This window comes from Zea mays, chromosome 3 (assembly GCF_902167145.1).
Source record: "Zea mays cultivar B73 chromosome 3, Zm-B73-REFERENCE-NAM-5.0, whole genome shotgun sequence".
NCBI lineage: Eukaryota > Viridiplantae > Streptophyta > Magnoliopsida > Poales > Poaceae > Zea > Zea mays.
Window position 1 is genome coordinate 166151387 of NC_050098.1, and position 23012 is coordinate 166174398.

The window sequence follows — 23012 nt, forward strand, 5'->3', positions numbered from 1 at the left end:
CACAAACATCTCATGTCAACTTGCTAACAGGAGAGTAAATAGGATTTTGAAAACTGTCTTGTTGCTAGTGACTACATATTGCATGAATTAATAACTTATCATTAAACTTTAAAGCTCAATACTGGTTATGACTGAAAATCAGTTTAACTTTGTTTTTTTTGTTACAAGGCTCGACTGGTGATTTTAATCTTTGACTAGAAAGCCATGTCTCAGAATAGTAGGAGTTGGATGCGCATGCACTTCACGACAAATGAGTGGCAAACAAATTTCAGAAAGTTCATACAAACTACATTTGGTGGCACTGCTAGAGGAGAAACTGCACCATGTCCATGTTCAAGATGTCGATGCATGTCCTACAGAACACAATCTCAGGTTCAAAGTCACTTGGTTATTAGAGGGTTTGATGAGAGCTTCATCGAAGAAGGAAACCAAGAAAATGATTCAGATGAGGGCAATGCTGCAGTAGTTGTCAATGATGATGAAACAGGTGACAGTGGTTCTGTGACCGAACTAGTTTCAACGCTAATCAGTGGTGCTATACACGAAGACATCATAGGAAATATTAATGAAGAGCCAAATGCAAAAGCAAAGGCATTCTTTAATCTATTAACAGAGGCAAAGAAGGAATTGTATCCAGGTTGCAAGGAGGTCACTAAGGTATCTTTTATAGTAAGGCTCTTTCAGATTAAATGCATGTTTGGTCTTAGTAAAAGTGCATTAGCGGCCGTACTTCAGTTGTTTCGGCTTGTTCTCCCAGAAGGCCACTGTGTTCCGGACACATTGGATAAAGTACAAAAGGTTATTCATGATCTTGGCCTTGACTACCAAAAGATACAAGCATGTGTCAATGATTGTTTGTTGTTTCGGAAAGAATATGCAGCCATGGATACATGTCCAACATGTGGTGAGTCTAGATGGCAACCAACGATTTCTGGTCATCATGAGGAGGCAACCAACAAGCGTGCCCCGCGGAAAATCCTAAGATATTTCCCAGTTATTCCTCGATTGCAAAGGTTGTATATGAATTCGACCACATCTGAATATATGCGTTGGCACAAGGAGGGCTTAGTCCAAGATAACAAAATGAGGCACCCTGCTGACTCTAAGGCATGGAAGCATGTAGATAACATATACAAAGATTTTGCTACTGATCCTCGTAACATTCGGTTGGGTCTTGCATCTGATGGCTTCAATCCATTTGGGATGGTCAATGTTGCGTACACTATATGGCCTGTCATTTTAATCCCTTACAACTTGCCACCTTGGTTGTGTTTGAAACAACCTTTCTGGATGTTGTCAATGTTGATACCCGGTAAAAACTCTCCAGGAAACAATATTGATGTATATTTGCAGCCTCTGATTGATGAGCTCAAAGACCTTTGGGGAAAAGGTATTGAGACATGGGATGCCAAGGAGAAGAAGAATTTTAATTTGAGAGCAATTCTTCTCTGGACAATTAATGACTTCCCAGCATATGGGATGTTATCTGGCTGGAGCACAAAAGGCAAGTTTGCATGTCCATACTGCCACAAGGATACCGACTTCTTATGGTTGAAATGCGGATCCAAGCATTGCTACATGGGACATCGTCGGTTTCTGCCTATGGATCATAGGTGGCGCAAGAACAAGGCCAGTTTCAACAATACTGTGGAAACAAGGGAGCCTCCAGTGCCATTGAGTGGTGAAGGGGTTCTGCAACAGTATGAAAGTTTTGAGCAAATCACTTTTGGGAAGTCTACAAGGAAAAGGAAGCAGCGTGAGGAAGAAACTAGATGGCACAATTGGAGGAAAAAGAGTATTTTTTTTGAACTACAATACTGGGAAAAATTGCTCGTAAGGCATAATTTGGATGTGATGCACATTGAGAAAAACATTTGTGACAGCATATTGGGGACTTTGCTAGGTATGGAAGGGAAATCTAAGGATGGCGAGAAGGCTCGACTTGACATGGAGCATTTAGGCATCAGGAAGGATCAACACATTGTGCTCGGGAATGGAAAATACACCTTGCCATCAGCACTTTACACATTGGGTAAGGATGAGATGATATGGTTATGCCAATTCCTAGAAGGCGTGAAGATGCCTGATGGTTATGCCTCTAACATAAAGAGGAGTGTGGATGTGAACAAGTGTAAGGTGTCTGGTCTAAAAACTCATGACTGTCATGTTATTTTTCAAAAACTATTACCCATTGCAGTTCGCAATGTTTTGCCAGAAAATGTTGCTCTTCCATTGATTCAGCTTAGTAGGTACTTTAATGCAATATGTTCAAAGGAGTTGAGTGCTGAAGATTTAGAGCAGTTGAGCACCTCGATTCCTGAAACCCTTTGTCGGCTTGAGATGATTTTCCCACCAGCCTTTTTTGATATAATGATTCATTTGTCAATTCATCTAGCTGAAGAGGCTAAACTTGGTGGACCCGTGTGCTATAGATGGATGTATCCAATTGAGAGATATCTACGTACTCTTAAAGCCTATGTACGGAACAAAGCGCACCCTGAAGGCTCGATAGCTGAGGGATATATATTAGAGGAGTGCATGACATTTTGCAGTCGCTTCTTGCAAGACGTGGAAACCAAGCTTAATCATGCAGACCGTCATGAAGCTGCTGCTGTGAATGAACCACCATCTGGCTTAAGCGTATTTGCCAACATTGACTACACTAAGAAAGGATTCACTGTCGAGTCACTTTCTAGGAGTGAGCTGCAACGAATGAGGCACTACATATTACAAAACTGTGATGAGGCTACTCCATGGATAAAGTAAGATCTTATTTCAAAATCTATATTTTGATACTATGCATTGGCATGTTTCATAGAATTTGAATTACCTGAAGCCCTCTTTTAAAATATTGTAGCGAGCATATGGACGAACTAAAAAAATTAAGTACACGGAATGTTGATCAAAGGCACAAGGAACAATTTGTAGGCTGGTTCGAGCGAAAGGTGGGTTATGAGTAATTTGTTTTATTTGTAATGTCATCCACTAACTGCTGCTCAGTATTATATTTGCAAATAACTTAAACATGTTTTGTTGGCTGCAGATCAGCAAACTAAATCAACAAGGGAAGACAAGTGACCTCCTCTACACACTTTCACAAGGACCAGACCATCGGGCTCGTGTTTTCAACAGATGCTTCATCAATGGATTTCTTTTTCGTACAGAAAAGATAGAGCAGAACCTATGCACACAAAATAGTGGTGTTGTTGTGAAAGGAGATGAAAGCTCTGGTAATATTGACTGGTATGGTGTGATTAAAAAAATTATTGCACTAGATTTTCCTCAAGGTAAGGAAGTTTTCCTCTTTCAGTGCAACTGGTTCCATGTTTCTACTGCCAAGAACAAAGGACGAGGCTACCAAAGGGATCAGTATGGAATTATTGATATTGATAAAACTCGGTTGTGCTATTTAGATGAGCCTTATATTCTTGGTTCACAAGCTGAGCAGGTGTTTTATGTCAATGGTACAAAGAAAAAAGATTGGTGCACTATTGTAAGAATGAATCCCCGAAATCTGTTCGCCATGCCAGAATCTGAAAATTCAGAAATTGATCTTGATTCGCTGCACGTGGGATTCGAAGGCATGAGTGTTTCAAGCAGCGATGAAGTATTGGTGAAGTGGAGAAGGTCTGACATGGAAGGTGTAATCGGTGATGCTTGTGTCATTGAGAAAGCACTTGCTGAATTTGTGGAAGAATCACATGATATTGGGTTAGCAGATGAGGAGGACGAAGAAGACAACACATACATTGATGATGGATATGTAGCACCTGTGGACTCGTCACGCGACGCAAACGATGATGATTTTTTTGTTTAAAAGAAAAGTCAGAGACTATTGGATACGAGAAAGATGTTATCCGAGGTTGGCACACACTGAATTGAGGCAAACACGTACAATCGCGTAACTATTACATATCCAGTTCTGATCAGTAGATTTTGGTTGTCATGACTTTAGTGGACAACGGCTGATTTTTTTGATAAAAAGGAAATTATGACTTCTTCATATGTATAAGATTAGATTGAAGATAAACTTTATATTAAATTCTATGGCAGCATATATTCAATAATGCCCAACTACTGAGGTATATATCACAGTGCAAACAATACAAAGCTTTAATATGCTACAAACTGTAACCAGCTAAAAAAAATATGCTACAAACCGACTCAGAATAAACTAGAAACACAATCCTAATACACTAAAACATCTTTTCTCCTTTATATTAAGTCAATCAAAGTTACAACACAAGGAAGTATATAACAATCTCAAACAGTGTAGTATAGACTCACTTTCAAAAGTTTCTATACACTGAAATAATGAAGACCTTTTGTAAGAAACCCAACAAAAAAAACGTACCAAATCCACGTGCAACATCATACTATGATGCACTAGCTTACTGAGCGTGTAATGTATTTGTATGCGTTGTGTGATGCTATATATACGGATATCGCTTCAAAGCCGATGATACGTATGCTCCTGCCCCTCTAAGGGACGGGCGGAGGGATAGGGTTCGGGGACTTGCCTGGACCCTGGAGAGAGGAAGCCGACGATGGGACGTCGAGCTCGGCAGGCGAGTTGTGTCGCATCAGGTGGACCTGCACCTTGAGGACGGCGGAGGGATAGGGTTCGGGGACTAGCAACTGAAGGCACATTCAAATCTCCAAAAAAAAGAAGAGCCAGATTAGCAGACTACACAAGCAACATCGGCTTTGGGGGTTCTGAGGGGGAGCAGCGATACTCACGGAGCCGGTGACGGCTAGGACGACGAGGGTGATGCGCGCCTATTCAGCTCCTTCGCTTAGGCCGGATGTCGTGATTCGGGATGGAATCGCCGCCTCCTCGATGGATCTTTGCCGGCAGTCTTCAAATCAGCCCTGAGATTCCCACCGGCATACCTATTGGATTCCCATCGCCAGCAATGGGTCCGGCCAAAAGCTGGTCGCCTGGCCTAGGGCGGCGTATGTACGGCTGGTTGCCTGCTCTCACCTCGGGCACTTCCCAGCCCCACCGCTCCGGATCTACTCGATGTACGCATGGTCGGCGGGGGTACGGCTGGTTGGGAGCGGGAGCATGTGGGGGTAGGGGGCTCGGGAGACGGGCGTGCTGTGCAGGGGGCAGACTTTGGTGTCTCCGGACACGAGGGGTGCGGGGGCATGGCATAGAAATTCTAAGGACTACTCACCAATTTAGAACTACTACACGATTTATCTCTTTGCAACAAAGAGTGAGAGATAATAACACAAAAGTTTGTCGTAGTCTACGGCAGAGCGATTTTTAATTCTAATTGGCTCATTTTTCTTTATTAGAAATCCATTACAATACGCAAGTGGTAAATCCCATCAAAGCGTTTCTTGCCTGCAACCTGTACGCCATGTGAAATCCGGCCTATAGACTAGGCAGCTCCATGCGACTGCGCCGTGATGTCCTCGACGCTTATTACTCCCCTACCCCGTAAGCCATGCGAAATCCGGCCTTCCCGCGCGCTAGGCTTTTTTTCCTGTCACTTGTAAGATTTGGGGCTTAGGTGTACCCGTGGATTCATCTCTACGCCACCCACACACGCTCCGCTTCGCATCTACACCATCCAGTGGCCTATACCCGCGGATTCATCTGGTTCGTTGTGCACGCAGACAGATTCATTTGGTTTGTACTCTGGCTCTTGCTGTCGGCGAGAAACCGAAATCGTTTTCATCCCTAATGGTACCCACAACATATCCAGTTTTGATCAATATATTTTGGTTGTCATGACTTTAGTGGACAGTGGCTGATTTTTTTGATAAAAAAGAAATTATGACTTCTTCATATGTATAAGATTAGATTGAAGATAAACTTTATATAAAAAACATCGATACTCGATGCCCACGATGGCGATCTCTCGTCATAGCTACTAGTACTCTAGTAGGGAATCCCACGCACGGCACGACAACGACTTGCCTCCGCGTGTCCTTGCACGCGTCCTCCTCAGACTCACACAACCGAGACATTAAAAACATCAGTATTGTTGCTACTCTCTCGTTTCCTGTTGTTAATTTTTAGTAGTCTGAAAAGAGGAAAAGAGGAAATCCGACCTTCGCGCGCTCGAGAAGAAGGTATTTCTATCGGCTCCATGAAATTTGGGTGCTCCCTCTCCCTTTTTGCAGCACTGATTTTAGACTCTACTACTACTAGCAAATCTTATATCCCATCCCTTATTTCAAACTTCTCCCTGTAAACAGTATCAAATAGTCCAAATCACCTATTGCAGTATGTATACAAAATTTGCCAGTTGCAGAGTCGTGCATTCTCTCTATTTAAAACTCTCTTCTATATACAACAGCAACCAATGAATTGCAAATACAGGCAAAAAAATATAAAAAACAAGAGCGTAAATAACCAAATCCGGAACCAGCTGGATACAGGCAGGCACTCACAGATGCGCTGTCGACCAAGGTCTACCTTTAACTGTATAGGGCTCCAAAGCAAGCACAACTATGTATCTCAAAAAGAAACCAAGCTCACCATATAATCAATCGTGCGCCAACCTAACAACTCTGCTCGCCCTTGCCAATGTGCAATGCAAGCACTCCATCTGGCCTAATCCATGTGACCAGATCCTCAGAAAATGGCAATCGTCGAGAAAACCAAAACAAAATCAAGCAGAACAAGGAACCAAAGAAAAGCTGGTCCTCCGAGGTCATCTTCTACTCGCAAATGAATCCAGCGCGTTTGCATGAATATAGATCGATAATGGACATCTGGTTCAAGAATCACCTGGGAATGAAAATTTTGAAACAAAAACACAAAAACAGATAATGTAATTAAGTCTTTTCTGAATGCAAACCTCAATCTGATATAAGGCGATCTATTTTTGATATTTATGAATTACTGACTATTTGCCGACCATTTCCGAGTGTGTTCACCCATAACAATAACCAAATTCATGGAGTCTTGCTCTACGATAAAACCAAGAATACGATCGAGTTTGCTTGCATAGCACATTCCATAAATCAATCGTGCGCCAACCTAACAACTCTGCTCGCCCTTGCCAATGTGCAATGCAAGCACTCCATCTGGCCTGATCCATGTGACCAGATCCTCAGAAAATGGCAATCGTCGACAAAACCAAAACAAAATCAAGCAGAACAAGGCTCAATGTCTTCACGAAGGAAATCCGACCTTCGCGCCCAATGTCTCGGGACGATCGAAAGAAAGGCTCCAAATCCAAAAAGATCGATACTGATAAATTAAACCATCTGGTTAGTTTTCCCCATTCTTGGCGTCCAATGTCCCTTCAGACAGTATGCACTATGCCTGTAAAATTCCCATTCACTTCAGATGCTGAACTTGGCTCTTTGATGAGGATACATGACTAGCGTCGTTTAATCACAGCATTATTATTCTGTTCTCAGATGGTGACAGTAAGGAAAGCAAGATGGAAATATCTGAAAACCTTGAAGATCGCTGTCAGCATTAGCGATCGGCGTGCTCTCAATACATGTTTGCCTGGTCCCAGCCACCAGCCACTCACCCTGTCAACCACAGACGCGGACCATGGACCAGCTCTCAAATGGGAAGGGCGCAAGGGCAGGCATTCCTCGTTCCTCCTTCCTAATCTGCTCTACTGCAAGGGTTTCATCAGCCATAGCCCGTCCAGGTTTCAGGTTGAGGTACGCGCCGCCCCCAATCTCCATTTCTAATCTCTGAGCTCCGTCCCCCAATCTCCGTTCGCCGTCCGTCATTCGGCTTCCACTCTCCAGGCCGACCTGGGACCGAGCAGCTTGCACGCGTTCATCTCTGGCACCGGCACGTCGTTCGGCTTCCACTCTCCAGGCCGACCTGGGACCGAGCAGCTTGCACGCGTTCATCTCTGGCACCGGCACACACTCTCCCTGGTCCGTCGTTCATCTCTGGAGCATCGGCTGTCTCTTTTTTTTCTCTATTGTCGGCAGCTTGCACGCGTCGGTGCCAGGTCTGGTTACTGTGTTGGCTTGTGCGTTTTGGATCTTGCTGTTGTGCGTTTTGGTCATGGATTTTAGCTGTTCTAACCCAGGTACTAATTGTTAATTGGGGTCTAGCTGACAATTATTTAAGATTTTAGCTGGCCAGCTTGAAACACTTACAATTAATTGTTGCTAACAATTATCTATAGATCGATGCTCCAGATGATGCCCCATTCATCTCTGCAAATATATACAAAGTACTACTACCATCGACATAGATGTCTTGATTTGTATTATTATTGCCATGGATAGATATGATGCTGCTTGTGAAAGAAACAAGTATGCATATGGGGCTTTAGGAATGAACGAATCAACACCATGATTAGCAACTAGTTAATTATTAGTATATAGCTGCCTACACCTAGTGTCTTTCCTGGAAGTGATGTGCGAGGTCCCTAGCTAGCTTGTAGCTTTGTTTAGCATCATCCCTAGTAGAGAATAATCGTTGCTTCCGTGGGAAATTCGAGTTCTTCCAACGACACACACCAAACCGCGCTTGGCCCTACTAGCTACAAACCGCGCTTGGCTGTATCGTGTTCTGTCACCTAAATTACTGCACACAATTCCATAAACCAATCTATTGTTATACTTACATGATTTTTTCGTTCCCTGTCCTGTCAGCATCTATTTTCCTGACCTATGATGACGACTCAAGGAGGTTTGCAGCCGACAAGCAATGAAGCTAATATGTGCACCAACGACAATGGTAGCCAACTTGGTACACGGATTGTGGACGAGATTATGGCCGGGAAGAACGTCTTCTTTGATCTTCCTGACAAGTAAAAATCTATCTACCCATATTGTTCTCTACTGCTTTGGCCTTGGCGCAGATCATAATTATAGTATATTGTTTTCATACCTCTTAATTGTTGAATGAAATCTTTTTACAACACTGTTTTAGTCATTGTTTGCTTAGAATATATTTGTGTGGCAGGTTGACTGGTGAGATATGGACCTTGAAATTCCATTGCATTGGAGCACAACCTGGAAAAGAAATTGTCACAGTAAATATTGATAAAGCTTATGTTGCCTTTTACAACGTGGTGTACATAAAATCGAAACTTGGATATTCTGGGAGGGACTTCTTGTTTTACAAGAAACGATGTGGCATTGATCGATCCAGGCTATTGGCACTTGATTACATCCACCAAGAAGAGGCCATGCTGTCTGATAACATGGATGAGAGAAAAATAAGTTTTGTGCTCACAAAAGATCCACCCAGTGATCTAGAGGTAAGCATAACTCCCATCAAGCGTCCAAGGCAGCGAACAAATGTTGATGAAGAAACTATAGAAGTGTCGATTGATGCATATAAGGAGTGGCTTGCAATACTACAACATGATAATCCAGAAACGGGTAAGTTAAGATGTCAAACTCATTACATTAAATACATGATATGTTATAGTTTCCATAGTTAAACTTACATATTGTTTAAGTGCAGATTTAATGGATGACTTCAGGGAGGATACGATCAAAACATATAAAGAATGGTTAAGGCATCAAGGCGATCTTCCAGATATCTGTAATTTCTTTTATTTACAGCCTACTAACATATAGTGTATATTTTCGCAAATTGTTAGAGATGTAACTGATGCCTATGCTATCCGCAGTATTGTATGAACGACAAAGCAATGATGACCTAATATTATCAGATGAAGAAATTCATGGCAGCAGCAAACCTACTGCTAATTGGCCATCTCATGCTAGACGTCATAGGAAAAGAGATCGTGGTATTTTTTACTAAGAGTGTTTCTATTCAAATGTTGCAATCTTCTACTTTGAATATTTCTACCCATTCAGATGTTATTGGTATATATGTAGATAACGATGGAGTCTTCAAAAAGGAGGGGCGTGGTACCCTTAAGGGTATAGCAGCAGCCACCAAGCGAATCAAGAACGGTGATCACAAACTTAAGATTGAATTTTCATCTAAGCTTGGAGGTCCTGTAGGACCAAACGCTCGCACTTTTGTGGATGAAATCGTATTGTTTACAAAGAAAAAGGCACCACTCATTGGAGTGAAAAAGTGGAAAGATATAGAGCTCAATGTTAGATCTTCTATAGCCTCTGACGTACTGGTATGTGAAATTTCTTTACTTGAGCCCTAACAGTTAGCTAGAACTATTAGTGGTCTACTATTCCCAAATTACTAGACAATTAACCTTCTCTTTATATCAAAACTGAAACAGCGAAGGTGGGAGTTTCTAACCAATGAGGACGCGCATGAAAAGATCTGGTCTATTGCTAAGGAGAGATACAAAGGATGGAGATCAACGTTAAGCTCAACATACAAGGCATACAATAGTTATGCTGAAAGGATGAAAAACAAGCCTGAAGATGTAGACATCGTCGAGTGGCATTACATGGTGTTGTATTTTGGATCTGAGAAATTCCAGGTTTGCTATTTCATTTCCTTTACTTTAACGATTGACACTTGCATAATATGGATGATTCTAGCGATTTATTTATTAATTCATTTCCAACTATTATTATTTTCTAGAAAATAAGCAGTCGGAACTCGGAAAACCGTCAGAAACAAAGAACGAAGCATATAATGGGTTCTAGAACTTTTTCCCAAATAAGCTTTCAACAGGTAATGATATGACCACTACTTTATTTTCCATGATTAATGACAAACTTGTATGATACATTCTTCACATTACAGAGAGATCCAGAAACTGGTATAGAACCAACCGATCTATCCCTTTGGATGACTACTCATTGTAAAAATGATGAATGGTCGGAAGAGGCTTCACGTGGCATTTATGTGAGTAAATCACAAAGCTTACTACTAAAACATACTTTAAAATACTCGGCATCAATTCTTATTTGAATTGAGCTAACTTGAACTATATTGTTCTTTTCAGGAGAACGCAGCTGAGAAAATTGCTGAGAAAATATATCAAACAGAAAAATATCATCTAACAAGAGAAGAGGAAAAATGCTATTTTCCAAACAACATTCAAGGAAACAACAGGATGTAAGGCAAACAAACTTCATGGTCATGGGTACCTATCAAGATATCCAACAAGAAGTCAAGTGATGGAATCAAAGTTCCTCGAACAAGCTCGTGCCACGGTTGCAACCAACCAAAAAAACATTGAACTCGAAAGTCAGGTCCAGTTGTTAAATGAAAAACTTGTGTGTGAGGTTGCAGAACGAGAAAGAATACTCCAGGAAAAAATGCAAGCACTGCAAGAAGAAGAAGAAAAAAAAAAGACAAGTGCTTAGAGAAGAAATGAGGCAAGAAATGGTTGCTGCCCTTGCTGTTGTAGCACAACAGGTATAAAATTTGATATTTGTATTTTTACCATCATTGCTATTAGAAACTTTTGCAACATGAATTGTTTGATCAATTGTTTAATGCAGAGCAACCGTGAAAGCACCACTCCAATCGATCCTTCTTCCATTGTCCCTACTAAACCTCCTGAATTCATCCCAGCTGATTCTCCTGCACCTGCACCAAGTAGTGCAAACAACGTTCGTACACCAGACACAAACAATAAGAAAGACAATATGCCAGCAAACTATATTAGCTCTTACACTCTAAGGAATGCTGTGACAAGACGTGTGCAGGCAAGGGGCAACAAAAGAAGCGAATGTGTATGGAATGCAAATGTTCTTGTATTATGATCATATAAACTGTTTTACAACATTTTTTGATAGTTTTGTTTTTGTAATCCTGAATATGATAATAGGTACAATCCGCAAGTGCAAGCGAGAAGCAAGGTAGATCAACTTAAGAAGCTCTATCAAAGTGTGTTTAAGGTATGTCCACAATCTTTTTTTTATTTCTTTTGTAGTTGTGCATGCAATGGATTTTAGTAGCCTAAACAGATTTTAGTTAACCATAGGAGCAGTACACATGTTTGTGGCTCTGTGCAGCATGCTTATTTGATAGCTTGTTTTCGCTCTTGTTAGGCTGGTGCTGCAGCTGCCTTCTCTGGTAGAGATAGAGTAGAACGCTTGCTGCTGCGTGCTTCCTGTTGCTGCGTGCTACTGTTTGTTTCTTGCCGCTGCTAGCTGCGTGCTGCTGCGTGTTGTTGCTGCTGCTTGCTGCTTGCTGCTTGTTGCGTGTTGCTGCTTGCTGCTTGCTGATGGTTGCTGCTGATGCTGCTTGCTAGGAGTTGTGCTGTAGTTGTAGCTGTAGCTGTAGGCACTACAGTTGTAGTCTTCCACTAATGATTAACCAAGTTATTGTAGTTTTACTAATTATTGTTTTGAACACTTCCAACAGGTTTCTTGTCGTCGTGATATCGTCGTCAGCCTAGCTAACCATCGCTTGCATCAATGGACGGGATGGAGGGGTACACGATGGCAAAAAAAACTTCCAATAATTTGCTAGTCCTGAGTAGTTTATTATCTATGTTATCACAATCCAAGCTAGTACGAGGATGCTGTGATTGTGAGCTATGTTATCAAATCAATTTGTATTTGGCCACTATTTATTTGGTGCAACCTATTTGTTACAACTTATGGTATGGATATAGTTAATATATGAGACAAGAGACAAATATTATGGTTGTCAATTTTGGTTCTGACGTTACTGATGTAAAATATAATTCTTTTGCATAACATTTTATACCCAATAGAAATGCAAAATGCATTGTCGTATAAATTGTGGGTTTGAATATGTGTAAATGCAACGGTTTTATTAGTTGTTGTATGGTTCAGTTGCAATGATTTTTTTTGTTGCAATAAGATGTAATTACCATGGATCTATTTCGTTGGGACTTCAGTAGTCGCAACCTTTTCTTCTTGTTGCAACATCATTAGTTATGATATTTTGTTGTTGTTGTTATAACGGTTCTTACCATAGATAATTTTTATAGCAAAAAGATCATGTAGCCACGAGACACATTATGTTGCAAAATGATCAAATGCAACGAAATTATTTGCATTGCAATACATCTTGTTGCCATGAGTCACTTGTGTGGCACTAGTGTTTTGTTGCCACGAAGCATCTTGTGGTAACAAAGCCATTTGCAACAGATTTAAACGTGGCATTAACACTTATTACCATGAAATATGTTGTGGCAATAGAGTTTTTGGCAACTATCGTAAATGTTGCAATATAACTTATTGCAACAGAATAGTCCATTGTAACAACGAACGATTGCAACACTTGAATACGTTGCAAAAGATGTAGTAATTGCAACAGAACGTAAAATTGTTGCTATAGCCTATTGCCACTCTGTTTTCTGCAACAGCAGGCAACGGCAGTTGTTCTATCGCAATTGGTGCCTTTCGCAACGATTTATGGTCTATCGCAACGATTTTTGCCCATTGCAAGAAGGTGATTTTTTAGTAGTGAAAGGTAACTCCTTTGCCGAGTGTCGCCTGTGACACTCGGCAAAGACTCCGTCTCTGTCACCCCATCGCCGTAACGGCTGCTTTTCTTTGCCGAGTGCTCTCTGATACTCGACAAACCACTTTGCCGAGTGCCTGAGAAAAAGTATTCGACAAAGACGGCTTTGCCGATGCACTGTATGCCGAGCCTTCTTTGCTGAGTGCGACACTCGGTAAAGCCTTTGCTGAGTGTTTTTAAGGCTTTACCGAGCACTCAGCAAGGCTGACGATTCCGGTAGTGATCCTAAAGCATCTGTTCCGCCGATCATCGTCCCTAGGCGAGTCCTCCTTCCTCCCTCCCTGCACCCCTCTATGCACTCGCCATGGCGAACTGCTTGCTGCTCGCGAGCCTCCCTAGCCGACACCGGACTCCAACCCACCCCCGTGCCCCTCTCAGTCCGGCCGGAAGCTCCCGCGTGTGCGGCTACTGTGCAGCCTGCACCCTCGCCTAGCCGGGCGTGCAGTGGCTAGGCCAGCGGGCCTCTTCCCCAGCCCCGGCGGACCAGCGGCGCTCTGGAAGCCCGGACGCGTCCTCGAAGCCTCGACGACCCCATCGTGCAAGTGTGTGCATGTTGTAGAAAAGAAACTACCCCTTGGCTCCACACACTTGCACGACCAGCACCACTATTTTCCACCTGCATGTCGTTTCTTTTGCCACACGATTCGTATAATCGTAGCAGCATGCAACGGAGTGGAAAACCACCCCCACGAACTCCTTGCATGTGGCTAGAAAAGTGCTCCCATAATAGACGAAGGGATCCTCTGCACCCATGGCTCTTGTGGCCCTCCGTGTGGCTGTGCTTTGACCAATAAAATCGTGCCATGTCATAATGTCGTGAATAATCCACGAACACTATTTATTTAATATAACTTGCATCATAAACCCATTTAAGTTGCACTAAATTTGTAATAATATCGCCAACGCGTTAGAAAACACTATTCTGTCATGAAGCATGTTTTATTTATGTAATTAATTATTTGTTTACGTTGGTTATTAAAATACATTTCTAATTAAAACTAATCTGTAGTTTTAGTTTGTACATTTATAATAAATGTTATCATGATTAATGTTAGCTCGAATGTTCTCGAATTAATTCTTGTTTAGCATAATCGCAACAACTGTTATTGTTTCTCGTGTGTCGCTCGTGCTATTCGCATGTGTCGTTGTTGTTGTTTGCGTGCGCCGTCACTGTCCATTCGTGCGTGTCGCGCACAATCCACGCACGCTGTTTAATCATTTCGTTATAATCGTTCATGCTTATTAATTAATTTTTGTTTAGCCGTTGACTAATTGATAATTTAATTTATCTAAAATATCTTACGCAAATAATTTATATTAACTAAATCATCTTAAAAATATAGTTTTACGCGTTTCATCACAATTTAGTACTATTCGTATGTCGCGTCGTTCGCGCATGCTGTTTCGCACGGTGGCGCGTGTATCGTTTTCCCATGCTGTTTCGCGCGCATCGTCACGCGTCATTTGCTCATGGTCACACGTGGTTGTGCGCGCTTTCCGTGTGCTTCTTCGCACGTGACGCGCGCGGTGTTCCCACGTGTGGCGTTCATTGTCGTCATGCGCATGTTTTAGTTAAATAGCTAATGATTGGTTTGTTCGAGGGTTAATAAAATAACAATTTAATTAGAAGGAGTATATAGTTTTAACTCGTGCTTTATAAACATAAATGTTAATTAACTTGATCAATGCCAGCTTAAATACTTTTAACTAATTATTTGTTTGTTGTTTTTGGCGCGCTGCATCGTTTGCGCGACATCGTGCTGTTCGCTCGCTGTCGCGCAAGTTGTTTCGCGTGCCGACCGCGCGCTGTTTCGTACAACGTTGTGTGTCGTCGCACGTCATGTGCGTGCGTCGTCGCGTGACGATCACGTGTGTCGCACAACATCTGCGCGTGATAATAAATTGCTTCCGCTCATAATCACTCATATTAAAAAATATTAATTCATCAGGTCTCATATTTTAAATAATTTATTTATGGTTTGCTCGACTATGTTCATTAGACTAGTATTTAAATATATAGTTTTCAACTTGCGCTTTTGTAAGTAGACATTAACATGGTTAATATTAACTTAAATACTTTTTATTTAGTTAATATTTGTTTAGTATAAAGGTGTCACCTATTTAGTTTTCCTCGCCTGTCGCGCGTGCTGTTCCGCACGCGATGGCGTGCTCGTTCGCGCTCTTCGCGCGTGTTGTTTCGTGTGTCGTCAGCGTGCGATGTCGCGCATGTCCGCGTGTCGTTCGCACGCTGTAGTGCTGTTTCACGTGTCATAAATTCGTCTCGCTTAGAATCTCCCGTTTTAATTAAATTACTTATTTATTTGACATCTGTTGGTGTAGCAGATTAATCAAAACTAAATAGCAGTTATAATTTATGTTTGATAACGTCGAATTAAAATGTTATAATTAATACGGGTTTAGCGTAAACCCGTTAACTTCTTGACCTTAGCTTCGAGTTCGACGTTTCTCTTCCTCGTGCGACTATAGTAGCGCGCTCTATTTCGTATTGCACGTTTTATTATTATTATGCTTCTCTTTGAATGGTGTAATGTTCTTATGCATATATATGTTTGTTTGCTTGTGCCTGTTTGTCTTCGCTTGGCGTTGCGAATAGTTTGCGATCTGTTTCCGAGCTTCGAGGGATCGAAGATCAAGAGTTGGCGACCAAGTGATCTGGTTCTTCGAGTTCTATGAGGCTGAAGATCCTGAACATCTGTTTGGTGAAGGCAAGTGTCCTCTGACCCATTATGTCCTATCTACTTATAATTCATTGTCCCGCATTACTTAATTGAAACATAAGGATTGACTAGCTTTCTATTTACCTTATCCTTGTTTACCTTTTTGGGTTATAATGGTTAGCCTATGCTATTGCTTTAACTTAATCAATGAACATGATGTGATTATTTATGTGTCACACCCGGGTTTTAGGGCACCAAGGAGCCGGGCGCGAACATAATCACCAGGTGTGCTGGGACCAAGTCTCACACATATGATGAATCATGGCACTGGATCGAATGTCACATCTTTACTATATAATAGGAGTTCTGTACAAAATAAATAATTACATTATAAGGAGACAACGGTCCAGCAACCCAAAGTTGACTGGGAGACGACGGCCTAGACCTCTCACGAACACATCGCAGCATCCTCCATGTGTCTCATCCTGTGGTACCTGTTCTTGACCTGTGGGGGTGTGAGACAGCAAGAGTGAGCTCACATACGTTCATCGCTCAACAAGTTGTGGGGAATAATGTGCATGAACTCGCCAAAGGTGGGAGTTCACGTGAAGTGTAAGGCTTACCAAAGAAGATGGTAAGAGCTGAGCATTGCTTTTAAAGTTGGTCAAAATTTTATTAGCAGTTACTAAGTATAAGTAAATACCAACCCAATTAAGAAAAGTAATAACATCACCTGCGATGCAATGCATATGACAAATTGAATTTAGTTCCATATATTAATCATGTGAGGGTCCGAGCTGCTCATGACCGTGAGCACGGCTAGTATACCAGTTTTACACTCTGCAGAGGTTGCACATCTTTGCCCACAAGTCATGTTACCCATCTGCCAAGGGATCGCGACTTCCCGTACACCTCTACCGAGCAGGCGAGGTAGGGTAACACTACGAGGCCTTTACAAAGTTCCACTAGCTTCAGAAAACCCTCTACAGTTTATAGGAAGCTCCAATGCAGGGATCCCTCACATGATCGCCATCGTAGCAAAATCATCCCAAGGACCTCCCTACACTGACCACTCCCCTACTGCCCTTCCCTCTTTCGGGTAAGGTAGTCTTCCACTAGCTTTCCTAATTAATCAGCCAAGGGCGTCCCATTAAACCCTTGTGGTAGCACTGTTTTCCCGGGTGGTCGCTCCATGTTCCAATTAACATAATGATCTTATCATGAATAGTAAATAACAACTGATAATAAAAGTGTGATCATGAATATTGTATCTTCATACCCAAAACCACATAAAGCAATAGCAAGTACTACCCGAAAAGTTCAGTGGTAAACAAGGTATAAAGATAGACAAACTAGGGTAACCTATTGGGTCCCATCAAAATTAACCTATGCAGATCATTATGACTAATTAGAACATGAGTGGGTAAAAAAAAGTGATCAAGGGCACAACTTGCCTGGGACTTGAGATTCCAGGTACCATCTTGCTCTTCAGATGACTCGTGTCCTCACGCTAGTCGTAGCATTACAAACAAACAATGTATAGGCAAAATTAACATTACACCAAACATAAGTATAAAATGTATAATTATGATCTAAGCGTTGCTACAAGATCGTAGAAACAAGAACCACTAAATTCGTAAATACGGATATTGAGTTATGAATTTCTGAAATCATTTAGCACCTAGAATAGATTAATTCAATTGAGCAATTTTAATTCAAGTTTCATGGTTAAACAAAGGTACTAGGTGATAAACAATATTAATACAAATTTATTGCAACTAGAATGACTCAATTTGGAGTTAAATGAATTAACTATGAATTTCCTAAGTTTGGGATATTATTTTGCATTAAAAAGAATTTCTGAATTAAATCCAATAGTTTTCTGAGTTACTTGGACTGCAGCCACTATTTAACAGAAACCCAGGGGGTTCTGCGCAAAAGACACCAAGACTCAGAACACCCACAGTGTGGACTGCGGGTTGTTTTAACACAAGTACAGGGGCTCTTATGCAATTATCCAAGGTCGAAGGGGTATGCTAGGATCCGAGCCACAAGATTAGAAACCGAGGGCTAGGATTAGTTCAGCCAAACACTGAACCAGTAGGTTTTCTGGGCCACAAGATTGAAGATCGACGGTCCAGATTTAATGATTTGAAGGGATGCGCCAGGATTTGATCTGGGCCATTCAACGCATGATCAATGGTTGAAGGCCAATACGAGCTAGATCTAATCCTAGCCAAATACCGTTGATCCAACGGCCATACCACTTTCTTCTTCCCTTGGCCGTACCCAGCGACGGCGCAGGGGCACCGCACCGGTGAGCATGCGCCCAACGCCCTAGAGCATGATTCCCAGTGTCGATAGGTAATACACGTTCTACGGAGCATATTGAACTGATTACGGTTTGGGCTTACTTGGATAGGGTGGCAGTAGCGATGTTGCCCACACAGCACAGCGGGTCAACGGCGGGGCACCAACCCCGTCAAGAAATCCGGGCGAGCCAAGGTAGTTTCCCCATCCGAGATGTCCAGGAGCAAATCACTGGGGTTCGGCGAAGTTCTCTGCCCAAGAGCCCGAGCGATGGTACTCCACGGTTCCACCCACGGCGGCGCTACACTTCCCCTGGTTCGACGGTGGAGGTTCTCCGTTCTCCCTCTCTCTATTTCTGGCGGGGCGCTTCCTACTGGGATGGGGTGAGGAGAATAGGTCGCGGGGCCAGATTTATAGCCTAGGGTGAGGACGAGCATGGCCGACCTGGTCCTGAGGTCCGCGTAGATCACGGAGGTTGGGTGCGCAGGTGGCGCACAACCGGACAATGCCGAATCCGTCGTGGTTTGTTGCAGCGGCCAACAGAACTTGGGGTGGGGATGGACCTGGCGACTGGGGCCCACAGACCAGTGAAAGCGACAAGCGCAAGCGTCGTGGCCGCGACGGCACAAGGGTCTGGCATCGCGGGCCCACCAACCGGTGAGAGCACGGTGTGCGCCCAGGTGAAGGCATGCTGGGCCGCACAGTGAGGTAAGCGCTGGGTCGATCACAGGATTTTGGCCCAAGGGCAGGTGAAATTCCTTTCCCTTTTTTCTGTTTTCTTATATTTTCTATTTTGTTTTCAAAACTATCTTTTGATTTCAAATATGGTTTTATGTTTCCAACAGTTTAAATGCACAACTCAAAACTTATCAGCATGGATGCAAAATTGTATTGATATAATTGCTTTATTAATTTATTTATACCATGTGGTGAAAATGAAATATACAATCATAATTTACTTCAAGAAAATGATGTTTTGGATGACATTCAAGATTTCTATATTTATTTATTATTTGAAGAAAAGTCGTTTCTATTGTATAATCTCTATTTAAAAGATTCTCTAACATCAATCTTACAGAGCACTTATAAAATTCCACAAGGGATAACTTAATGTGTATAAGAATTTTTTTATAAAAAACATATCTATTTTTGGTTGCAGTAAAAGAAATGAGGAAATTCCTTGCTAGAAGATATTTTCGTTCCATTATTTTGACAAATATTTATAAATCCTAAAGTAAAATTTTAAGGTGCTACAAATTCTACCCCCCTTACAAGAAATCTCGTCCTCGAGATTTGTAAGAAAAGGGATATAGAAGGATTGGTTTGTAGTTTTTTTATAATTGCTTCAAAAACCCAGAGTCTCGTTCTTTTTTTAGTCATTAGTGGGTAATTAGGAGTGCATAGGTATCCAGCTACTTATTATGTAGGATATAAGAGATGGATAGGTTAGGGCAAGAATAGCCTAGGGTAAGCAAGTTTATGATGGGAAAGAATTCCGTGTTAAGTGGTAATGCATCTGTAGATTGAGTTTGACTTCTCTCCTTCCTTGATTTGATGAGGTCGATCATCTTCGATCTTCGTTCTTGAAGTCTTTATCCGAATTAGGGACATGTAGTAAGGATAACTTGTAGGTAAGGATAGATGGTTAACAGGTTGGTGGCTTAAGATAAGTGTATTATGGCAACATCTAGGATGGGATGGATGGTCACCATGAATATGCTGGTAGGTTATTTGTTCATGGGTGGTTTGGTCTGATGTACTAATTTAAGTTAAAACATGGCCAGAGGGTCTAATCTATTTCACTAGTATTAACTATTCCTGTTAAGTGACTTACCTTAGATTAGCTCAACTTAAGGTTAGATTTCGTTAGGTTAGATTAACCTATTAGATTGGATCGGATCTAGAATAAATTGATATGACTATTTTAGACTAGACAGGATCTAGATAAATTTTGGATTAGCTCATGGTTGTTATTCTAGAGTGGCATAAATATGCTAATTAGGGCAAGATGAATTCATAAGGATAAGGTAGAATCTTTTGAGGTTAGTTAGATCTATTAAGGTGAGATAAAGTCTATTCAAGATAAGATGAGTCTACTAAAGTAATAGAGTATCTTTTAAGATAAGGTAGATCTATTAAGCTTGACATATTTTAGTGGGGGATAAACCAAGTTGGCTAGTTATTTTATCAACATTTTTTCACTATATGTATATACAGATGTAATTATGGACATTACTCCACAACTCATCGCACTCAATCAAAGATCCAAATCAAACAATTATCATAAGAACAATCACTCAAGCGTATAGATACATATCAAAATAGTTTTGTTTTTGTTCCTAAGAGTAGGCCTCCTAGTCCTAAAGATCACTTTAGGCATGGGATTTCAAAGTGTGAAACCCACATTTGTCTTTAGAAAGAAAAGGTAAGAATAATCAGACTAAGCGGAAATAGATGAGAAAGATTAAGAGAAGTTTAGAAAAGAATCAGAGTAGCAAAGGTAAGTAGATAATGGTTGTCCAGTTCTATCTAGGTTTCGTCCTATAGTCAACATTGCTCTGATACCACTTGTGTCACACCCGGGTTTTAGGGCACCAAGGACCTGGGCGCGAACATAATCACCAGGTGTGCTGGGACCAAGTCTCACACATATGATGAATCATGGCACAGGATCGAATGTCACATCTTTACTATATAATAGGAGTTCTGTACAAAATAAATAATTATATTATAAGGAGACAACGGTCTAGCAACCCAAAGTTGACTGGGAGACGACGGCCTAGACCTCTCACGAACACATCGCAGCATCCTCCATGCGCCTCATCCTGTGGTACCTGTTCTTGACCTGTGGGGGGGGTGTGAGACAGCAAGAGTGAGCTCACATACGTTCATCGCTCAAAAAGTTGTGGGGAATAATGTGCATGAACTCGCCAAAGGTGGGAGTTCACGTGAAGTGTAAGGCTTACCAAAGAGGATGGTTAGAGCTGAGCATTGCTTTTAAAGTTGGTCAAAATTTTATTAGCAGTTACTAAGTATAAGTAAATACCAACCCAACTAAGAAAAGTAATAACATCACCTGCGATGCAATGCATATGACAAATTGAATTTAGTTCCATAAATTAATCATGTGAGGGTCCGAGCTGCTCATGACCGTGAGCATGGCTAGTATACCAGTTTTACACTCTGCAGAGGTTACGCATCTTTACCCACAAGTCATGTTACCCATTTACCAAGGGATCGTGACTTCCCACACACCTCTACCGAGGAGGCGAGGCAGGGTAACACTACGAGGCCTTTACAAAGTTCCACTAGCTTCAGAAAACCCGCTACAGTTTATAGGAAGCTCCAATGCAGGGATCCCTCGCATGATCGCCATCGCAGCAAAATCATCCCAAGGACCTCCCTACACTGACCACTCCCCTACTGCCCTTGCCCCTTTCGGGTAAGGTAGTCTTCCACTAGCTTTTCTAATTAATCATCCAAGGGCGTCCCATTAAACCCTTGTGGTAGCACTGTTTTCTCGGGTGGTCGCTCCATGTTCCAATTAACATAATGATCTTATAATGAACAGTAAATAACAACTGATAATAAAAGTGTGATCATGAATATTGTATCTTCATACCCAAAACCACATAAAGCAATAGCAAGTACTACCCGAAAAGTTCAGTGGTAAACAAGGTATAAGGATAGACAAACTAGGGTAACCTATTGGGTCCCATCAAAATTAACCTATGCAGATCATTATGATTAATTAGAACATGAGTGGGTAAAAAGAAGTGATCAAGGGCACAACTTGCCTGGGACTTGAGATTCCAGGTACCATCTTGCTCTTTAGATGACTCGTGTCCTCACGCTAGTCGTAGCATTACAAACAAACAGTGTATAGGCAAAATTAACATTAAACCAAACATAAGGATAACAGGGAAGCTTCGGCGAGACAGCAGCAGTTGAAACCGACTTAAAGATGAAAAGGCTATTTAGACCTCGACAGATTACTATAGGATTATTATCAAGTGTAAAGGGCATTAATGTAATTTCATACGGGCTGCGTCCCGTGCCTATAAATAGGTGAACAGTACTCCCGTACTGTTCACGCTGACTTGGCATTCGCTTTTTGCGTCACGCTTGTACTTTCATCTCATTCCGATTAAAGGTACACTTGTAATTCAACGATATTTCTGTTTATACCTAATAATAATACATAATTGTCCATGTTGTCTTTTATATTCTTTATATTTCATTCTTCGTCATTGTCTGATGAATCTAAGAAGGTACGTCCTTCATAACCTTCGTCCGTAAACCATTATATCCTAAGGGGAATAATGCTTCGGAGGACGAAGGACCTTAACGATTAACATTTTCTATGTTGCCTTGTTCTTAACTCATAGCACTTGAGAACAAGTCCCCAACATTGACGCCCACCTCCGGTGAACTCACTTCCACTCTGAGTTTTTTTGAACACCTTCGGCGATCATAAACCTTCGTTATGGCGCCGAAGAAGCCTTCAGCGACTGGGGCTGCAGCTCTGCAACCACTGGACCACAATCAGGAGACAGTCTCCCTGCGGGAGGCCCGAAGCCAGAAAAGGAAGGCTGTAAGCCCGACACCACCAGAGGATGAGATAGATCAAGAAATCAGAGATATGGAGATGCTTCATCAACAAGTACAGAGGAAGAAAG

At 41.7% G+C, this 23012-nt stretch overlaps 1 protein-coding gene across 1 annotated transcript; it reads left to right on the forward strand.

The window, feature by feature from the left end:
* The first annotated feature begins 8602 nt into the window (after positions 1-8602).
* LOC118476816 (uncharacterized) lies at positions 8603-9721 on the forward strand. Its single transcript, XM_035966589.1, has 4 exons — positions 8603-8756; positions 8912-9333; positions 9419-9499; positions 9588-9721. The coding sequence occupies exons 1-4, from the start codon at positions 8617-8619 to the stop codon at positions 9719-9721; spliced, it is 777 nt and encodes a 258-aa protein (XP_035822482.1). The 5' UTR covers positions 8603-8616.
* Positions 9722-23012: the final 13291 nt, after the last annotated feature.

What these genes read in the sequence shown, in the direction of transcription:
- LOC118476816 (XM_035966589.1), top strand. Translation starts at nt 8,617, where the DNA reads ATGATGACGACTCAAGGAGGTTTGCAGCCGACAAGCAATGAAGCTAAT. An exon ending in ACATGATAATCCAGAAACGG is followed by an intron (nt 9,334 to 9,418) that starts GTAAGTTAAGAT and finishes GTTTAAGTGCAG; the next exon opens with ATTTAATGGATGACTTCAGG. An exon ending in AGGCGATCTTCCAGATATCT is followed by an intron (nt 9,500 to 9,587) that starts GTAATTTCTTTT and finishes TGCTATCCGCAG; the next exon opens with TATTGTATGAACGACAAAGC.